The sequence below is a fragment of the Coffea eugenioides genome, chromosome 4 (genome assembly GCF_003713205.1).
Source record: "Coffea eugenioides isolate CCC68of chromosome 4, Ceug_1.0, whole genome shotgun sequence".
NCBI classification, from domain to species: Eukaryota; Viridiplantae; Streptophyta; class Magnoliopsida; order Gentianales; family Rubiaceae; genus Coffea; species Coffea eugenioides.
The window spans coordinates 42,933,377-42,942,139 of NC_040038.1; the positions used below are offsets into that span (position 1 = coordinate 42,933,377).

At 36.7% G+C, this 8,763-nt stretch overlaps 1 protein-coding gene across 1 annotated transcript; it reads right to left on the reverse strand.

Moving 5' to 3' along the window:
• Positions 1-211: 211 nt before the first annotated feature.
• LOC113767787 (calcium-dependent protein kinase 10-like) lies at positions 212-6,790 on the reverse strand. Its single transcript, XM_027311980.1, has 7 exons — positions 5,858-6,790; positions 4,808-4,951; positions 4,567-4,719; positions 2,850-2,965; positions 2,329-2,496; positions 1,051-1,281; positions 212-803 (listed from the first exon to the last, which is right to left on the reverse strand). Exons 1-7 carry the CDS (start codon positions 6,546-6,548, stop codon positions 630-632), a joined length of 1,677 nt encoding a protein of 558 aa, XP_027167781.1. The 5' UTR covers positions 6,549-6,790; the 3' UTR covers positions 212-629.
• Positions 6,791-8,763: the final 1,973 nt, after the last annotated feature.

Consider the following 8,763-nt stretch of genomic DNA (forward strand, 5'->3'; position numbering starts at 1 on the left):
CCAGTCATTTTGCTAGAGAATGTAAACTATAATTTTATCAAGTTCAATTAGCATTTTTTTTGTTTTTAAAGAACCACTTTCTCATCTAGCCATCAATTTAATTAGTTTTCATCATTGAACTAAATTCGAGTTTTATTCATCTTAGCCCTTGCATGTTTTGGGCATTTGCTGAAAACATTGTACTATAGAAGATAGGATGAAGACTTTGAACTGCAGCTTTTCAATCAGAGGAAACAACTTTTAACAAATTAAAGAATGCCTCCAGCACTGACATGTACCCAATAAGCAACTCTTAACTGCTTTTTGTGCAGTTCAAAGAGGCACAATAGTGGATATGGAACTCAAATCACATGACAATTTACAAGTTAAAAATCGAATCAACCAGCAAAACATGGATGCCTGAACAATAAACAATCGCGACCAAAATGTATCATCCTTCAACTGTCACAGCCCAACCCCCCTCCCCCTCCCCCCTCGGGAACCTGAAAATTAAAGGTTCATCCTTCATTCTGCAATTCCTATAACACAGACTATCCACATAGCAGAAATTATAGACATGGCAGAACTGGTTTTCGTAGGCTATTTACTTCTGAAGCAAAGAAACACTAACTGAGGGTGAAGCATTGAGATCAAACGACGACAGTTTGACCCGTAAACCCATCTTGAAGCTGCAAAGATCCATCCTTCATCAGATTAAGGCTCAAACTCTTGAACCTTTCTCTCGAGTACTGCCGAGATGCCTTTCTCCAGTCGGTTCCAGTTTTCATCATTGCAACAAACTCTTCATAACTAATTTGTCCATCCTGGGAGGAACAGTTCAGAATGAGCAAGGTGAGAGAGAGGAATGGATAGGCAACTCTAGTTTGATTTATGATAGGAAGCGCATGCAATTTCGAATCAACTCCTGCTTAAATAATGTCCTAAAGGTAACAAGTACCTTTTTGCTCAATGAGCAAAGCTTGACTGGTGTTTTAAGGTGAACTATTTTACAGAATGATGATAATTAGGCCTTAAATTGATTAGAGGAGATAATTAAATTAGCTGTCATACCTTGTCTGTATCAACTTCTCGCATAATTTCATTCAGTACAGCCACATCAGTCTCGCCTGATTCATCCGCCAAAGCTTCTTTGAGCTCATCCAGATCAATATACCCGCTTCCGTCTTTGTCAAAAAACATGAATGCTCTACGAAAGTGCTCATCATTCTCCATCCTCTGCAAGTGTATCGTCACTGCTACAAACTCTCCATAGTCCAGAACTCCATTTCCATCAACATCAGCCTAATAAGTTTCAGTAGAGACAGTAGAAAAAGCACATTAACCCTTATGATGGACAAATAGACATACCCATTGGTAATTCGACCTTCCTTGGTCAATCAATAATGTCTTCAATAGCATATAGGATTCCAGTGACATCGAAAACTCGATATCTCTGTTTGTCGTTACCAACTTTTTCTGGAGTTTGGTCACACAGTCACATGTAAATACATGTTCAAAGTAGTGCAGCTATTAGAAATTAGTCGTACTGTAACTTCTCTGGTCAAGAAGTAATGAGTGAATTAAAAGAGCAATCTGTGTTACAGGATTCTTCTTTTCCTTTTATGGTCTCTAGAGATCTTTCTTTTGACATTGACTTCTATTCAGAAAAATATGCGGAAAACAAAGTCAAGGCTCCCAAGACCAATACCAAAATTTAATGCCTTAGTGTAGATTGACCAAATACTTCAACAGATTGATAAAATATAGACAACATTAAGTGCAGAGCAGACTTCACATCCAGGTAGAATCTGATGATCTTCTGCTAGAGCATCAAGTTCAGAAAACACTTTTTTCCACAGAAGATTGTTTTACTGATTTTTATAGAAACAATTACTTAGTTTGCCCTCAAAAATAAAGAAGTTAAATAAGGGAAATAGACTTCTCATGTTCAAGCCAAACAGGCAAATGCAAAAGGAAGCGTTGGTTATTTGTGGTTTGAGCCGAGTCCAAAGCTATAATATCTTCTACAATAAGAGTTTACATTCCTCATTTATATGGTACAGTGTTTCATAAATTATAGACAGGATGAAGAGGAAAGGCAAAGTAGACGTGAGGACAAAGGTTTAACTACATGCAGCTGTACAGGCACAAGTGTAATACGATAAAAGAGCATATTTCCAAGTAGTGACTAAATAAAACCACGACTGATGGTCAAGATATTAAGTGACCCATTGAAATATCAAGAACAAGTTTATACAGCCCTAGAACAGACAAAGAGTAATGGAAGAAGGATCACTCTTTAACATTAAAGCAAGCCAACCTCAGAGTTTCAAGAGAAATGACATTTACCACTTCCATAAGCAATTTTATCTCTGGTTCAGCCAACTGTGAACCAACTTTCCGAAGCCCTGCCCTTAACTCCTCATATGTTACTTTCCCATCATTGTCAGTGTCCATCAACGTAAACATATCCCTTATGACCTCTACCTCTTCAACAGATAAGTGTTCTGCAATCACCTACAGATTCGACAAAGAACAAAAATGTATCTTGGTTATCCTAATGAAAATATCTGCATAACTGACATTGGAGTACTAAAAAGCAATTCAAAAAGAAAAAAAACTTATATGCAACCATAAACTTATAACTAAATCAAATACAAATTTAGCATATATTTCAAAATTTGCTCATTGAATTCATCCAGAGCAAAAGCTTTTTTATTTATCCAATTGTAACATTTTGAGGCTTTGGCATTAAAAAAAATTGAGGCATTGACAAAATAATAATAATAATAATATTTGTAACATCTTGCACAAACAGTAATTGCAACCTGGACTTGGAAAAAGACAAAAAAAAAAATTATGATGCTCACCCGAAGTGCTTTCTTCTTGAACTTATTCATCACAGAAAATTGCTTGAGCCTTGTCCGGACTATATCACCCAATGGAACATTTGAAGCTTTTTTAGCATTTTGTAACCAGGGGTGGTCTGACCAAAGAAACAGACATATTGCAACTAGTTAGTCGCATAATTGCTGCTGGACACCAAAACTATTTTCATTACCCCTAAACGCCAAAATTCCCCAATGTTCTACCAAACTTCTAGTTCTGATCATCTACAATTCAGTATGCTTTCACATTTTCCAGACATTCTAAATTTTAAGATATTCCATCCAAGAACATTGAGTTACCAGAATGAAGAGATAAATGTAAAGAAAGTATCAAAAACATGAAATAAAGTGGTAGACATCCAAGCAGGTAAACAGTAACAGCAGATTAAACACATAGTCCTCCATGACTGTAGTATTAAGTCCATGAATTTTACATTTACATGAGAATTAACTCAGAGAACCATCCAAAACAAGAGTTTTAATTCCCATAAAGCAAACTTTTGATTAAACTATTTTGCTACAACAAGAGGACCAGCCGAATACATCAAAAAAGTTTCAAGAGGGGTTTTACCATCTCTATGAAGGTGCAGCAAGATAACAGATTTAAATTGGAGCTAGTATTACTTAGAATACTTGCAGTTTAAATCAAGTACTACACTTAGAAGAGTATGATCAGTATCAACTATCACGAGGAAGGCACAAATTGAAGATTATGATGAGGAAGAGATTTTGTGCTGGATCAAATATGATTCAAATACAAGGATGTGAACTCTGATATGAAATCAGCAATTATGTTTAGAAAGAATGTTGAGGAAGAAAGTAGGCAGCTGGTGCCATAGGCACTTCATGGAGTCAAACCAGTTCAGCAATCGCTTGGTGCTTGGTAGATAAAAGATTCAGACTTTGAGTCCTAAGCAGAGAAGGATTGAAAGATTGTTCCAGTTATTCCTCTAATTGGATCACTGGGTCACAAGCATAGGAGGGGAAACTGCTCATTTGAGGGAAAGAAGTTATGCTTGAATCCTTTTTATCAGTACTTCTGGTTTACTCTATAATCTTGTTTTGGGATTTTCAAAAAATTTTAAGAAAATAAAAAATAAATTTTGAGACAGACATCGACTGATATCATGGATCGATTCTGATTGACTAGAACAAGCTCTTGCATGTCAAAGGTTTGGTGGAGTCATAATTTAGAGATTTATAAGCATCCAACATTGCTATGCAAAACAGCATCAGATATCATGCTCTAAGCATAAGATATTTATTGGTTTAAAGAGGTTTCATAGGCAAAAACTATTGAAGTTATTCCTACTGCAAGCTACAATAGCCTTCACTTACCTCATTTTGGTGATTTAGTTTATCAAGTTGTAACAGTGACAAGTGTATAGTTTAGATACGAAACCAAAGCTAAAGCATTTGTTCTGGAAGTGTTTACAACCCATACTTCCACCGGTTAACACATAATGGACACTGATCCAACGCGTAAATGCTGCAATTAAGCTATGGAATCAGCTTAACACACTCCAACCCAATCGTCCAAGTCTTATCTTTTGCCCCAATGAAAGAACTAGTAAAGCACCAAATAAACTATCTCCACTGCTTTCATATCTCTTTGGAGAATCATCAACCATAATTAAAGATAAGAAACAATTTGTGGGTTATATTAGACATACAGCCAAACTTCAGAAGATATACTTACCAAGCACCTGTTGGGCAGTCAAACGCTTTTTGGGATCTGGCTCCAACATCTGCTTAACAAGGCTCTTCGCACTTTCAGATATTTGGGGCCATGGTTCCCTTTTAAAATCGATCACACCCCGTAAAATTGCCAGAGCAACACCCTGTTCAGTTTCTACGGCAGACAATTCAAAAAAAAAAAAAAAACTGTTAGTATAGAAGTTAACTTCTGGGATACTTTGCATAGTTAATATTAAAATTACCTGCCCAAAATGGAGGAACTCCACATAGCAAAATGTAAAGGATCACACCAGAGCTCCAAATGTCCACCTCAGGTCCATAACTGCGCTTCAAAACCTCTGGAGCCATGTAATATGGACTTCCAACAATCTCAGAAAATCTTTCACCTTCACAACAAAAATGAAGATAAAGCAAAGTAACGACTTGATGTCATAAATAAATAAATAAATGATTCACCTGTAACAATACAAAATTATGGAAACTATCAAATTGATGGCAAAATGGAAATTTAATTCTGTAAAAGTTAGAAATTTTACCAGAAAATTCAACAAAAGTAACATAAAATCTAATGAAGATATATCATGATTTTCTGAATATTTTACCACAAAAGTTTGCTATAACGTTGTAAAATATTCTGAATTTGGCAACTTGTTGCCAAAATATCAACCAAAATTTAGAGATAATTAAGAAGAACTAACAATCGTTGAGTAAACTAAATAAATATTCAGGGAAATAATCACATGCCACTTTATAATTTCCTGATACTTTCCAAATTCAACCAAATATCCTGTTGTACCCTCCAAAGACCAAACAAGATAAGTAGAAACCAACTGAATTTCCAACATTAAAACTGAAATCAGAGATCTCCTGAAATCATTAAAATACACTGAAACCGAAATTTCAGAATTAATCCACCTCCACCCTAATTTTATTGTTGTTGGGGGGTTTTGGGTGGGGGGGGGGGGGAGTTGAAAAAGAATAAAAAACTAGAAACATTTCCAGACTTAGACAAAGCTGTAACCTCTAATTAATTCGAGCAAAACCCAAAATTTCACACAAATCCACAACATACAAAAAAAAAAGAAAAAAAAAACAAACTTTTAGCCAAATCCCCAACACAATACCCAAAAAAAATGTTGAAAACTAAAAATTAAAACTTGAAACTGTCCCAGGCTTAAACAATCCAAATTCAATGCGAAAACTAAATAACTTTAGGTGTAAAGCAAGAAAAAAAGTTTAATTCATTAAAAAACCAAAATTTCCATTCTTTTGGATTGGAAGTATAAACACACCGGGCTTAAAAAACACAGACAAGCCGAAATCAATAGCCTTGAGAGGAGAATTCTCCTTCTTATTAGCAAACAAGAAATTCTCCGGCTTCAAATCCCTATGCATCACTCCATTGGCATGACACATCATCACCACCTCCGCAATAGTCTTGGCCACCGCGGCCGCCGCCCTCTCGCTGTAATGCCCTCTCGCCACTATCCTATCAAACAGCTCCCCGCCTTCGCACAGCTCCATCACCAGATGAACCGCCTCGTTGTCCTCGTACGTGGCCCTCAGCTTCACTATGTTGGGATGCTCCGGCAAGCTCGACATGATGGCCACCTCCCGCCTCACGTCCTCTATGTCCACCGCCGTCCTCAGCTTCTTCTTGGAGATTGACTTGCAGGCCAGCGCGTCCCGGGTCTCCCGGTCGGTGCAGAGGTAAGTTATCCCGAATTCGCCCCGGCCGAGCTCCCGGCCGAGGATGTACTTGTCGGAGATTCGGGTGCGGGGGATGAAGTCCTTGAGGACCCGGATGGTAGCTGGGGATTCGGCGTAGGGGTTGGGCCTTCGCTCCCGGGTTTTTCTGGGTTTTGGAGAAGGAGGTTTCTTGTGGTGTTTATGACGGCGGTCGGACGAGGAGGTGGTGGTGGGGGAGGACGCTGCTTGGGGAAGCTCGTTTTCGGGGCGTATGCAGGCGTTGCAGTTGCCCATGGTTTAACTTTCGTGGGTTGAAAGTGGTGGTGGCCAGCGGGTGAATATGAAGTAGAATACTCAAAACAGTGGGTTCGTCGCTCGGCCGTGAGTGGTGGTGGTGGAGGAAGCGGGCATGGCGGAGGGTGGGTGCAGAGCAGGTGGGTGGGAGGTTAGTTGGTGAGAGTTGAGAAATGAGTAGAGAGAGAGAGAGAAAACGCGGGGAGGAAAGCAATGGATTGAGGGGGGTGATGAAAAGTTGGCTTTTTTTGAAAATTGTTGAATTTATTAAGAAGTTATTTTTCTATTGGACTCTTGCAATTATTATATATTTGTTTGATTTGTTTACTACTCCAGTAATTAGTAAGTTTACCAGTCCAAGTAAAGTGTTGAGCATGATGTTTTTGACCTTTTAAATAGAGAGAAGAGAATCAGTAGCTTAAGCACATTTTTTTATTTTAATTTTTGTAACTGTAGAGAAAGGTGAGATTCAGAAAGTAAGGCAAAATTAGAACTCATAATCTCAGTAGTGTTCTAGAAAAAGATGAGATTCAAAAAGTAAGGAGACAACAAGGAAATTAGAACTATAAAGTACTATTTATGTAAAGAAACTAAATTATGAATGAGCAAGTGTAATGTTTTTAGTGGCTTTTTTAGTTTTGTTTCCAAAAGGTGACAAGAAATTTATGTGGTCAAGAGCATGAGATCATCCTAACAATTAATGCTAATACATGGGGGAAAGTGAATGGATACTTGTAATTACTTAGTAGTATTACCTAAGCATTTGAAACATTTGCGCTATGTTGTCCTTATTGCATGGGACAAAGGGTTGTTAAGTTAATTAATTGAACCTACCTATTCCCTTTTTTTTTTTTCTTTTGAGCAAATGTATTCTCTTTGTTTTATTCTTATTAATATCCTTGTGGAAGTGAGATTAAAGCCCGTTTGGAAGGCGAGTTTTTTGGGTGTTTGTCTGAAACTTTACCGTAACTTACTGTAGAAGTTTTTTAAAAATTTTTTGAAGTGTGTTTTTTTTTTAATATTTTGAAGTGTATAGTTTAAAAACTTTGAAAAGTTTTTTGATGTTACTGCAGTTAAAGTTTTTAAAAAACTTGTAACAGACAAACTTGACAAAAAACTTAGCTTCCAAACAAGGCGTATATAGATGCTTGTTGGGGATTTGTGGATGGGGAGAGATGGTCAAATGTGACTCCTCTTATATAATTTAATGAATGAGAAAATGAATTAAAGTATTCTTTGCTTGTTTATGTTCGGTTTTTTAGTTTAACAAGTCTTCTCAACAAAAGACATCCCCACCATTGACTTAGGATGATTAGTTCAGAGACCATTTATATTCTTCTTCTAGAAAGAAGATTAGGAAAAAAGAAAGTTTATGTGTGCATCCGCTGCAAATCAAAGAAAATACCATCTATTTTACACCATTTCAAACTAGCTTAACAAATCTTTCATGAACTTACAAAATGCAATTAATCTCCGTGTTGGAGACTACATACGTACAATATATTTGATAATCATTAATTAACACTTGAAGTAAATATTTGATAATCATATTTGTTTCTTTTTTTTTTTTCCCACAAAAAACATGACTTGGGCAAACTTTTAAATTATCTGCATGCAACTAAAAATGGTGTCGAGCGGACAAAGCGAAACGAGACAGTAGACATGCAAGAACAAGTTAAGGATGATGAGAAAGAAGACAGATGTGTTGCCAACTTACCATGACTGGTTCTAGTGAGTGGTGAATGAAACTCATGAAAAAAGCAGAAAGAACAGTAGTATAACATAAAAACTACAAGAAGCAAATGCCCAGTATCTACTTTCAAAGCAAATACCCAATATCTGGCTCTGAAATAAGATAACAACAGCTTTGGAAGAGCTTCCTAGTATTTTACACAGAGACAAAAGTTGATGTTCGTTTATTGTTTTATGATTTGTTTCGACCAGCGAAAGGCACCAAATGGATCTCATTTACACTAGAAAACATTTTACTGAGGAAGAATGGAAATGGACACATCAAGAAAGAAGTTTGGATAGTTTAACAAACTTGTCTCACTAATTACTATATTGCTTTCGAAATGAAGATTAATTAAAGAACTAATATTGGTCATTGAAGGGTTGGAATGATCAGGAGCATTGCAATTTTGGAGTTGTTCACCAATTACACCTTTGTCGTTTGTATTCATCATCAAGTGCATTAATCAAGTGCATTAATCAA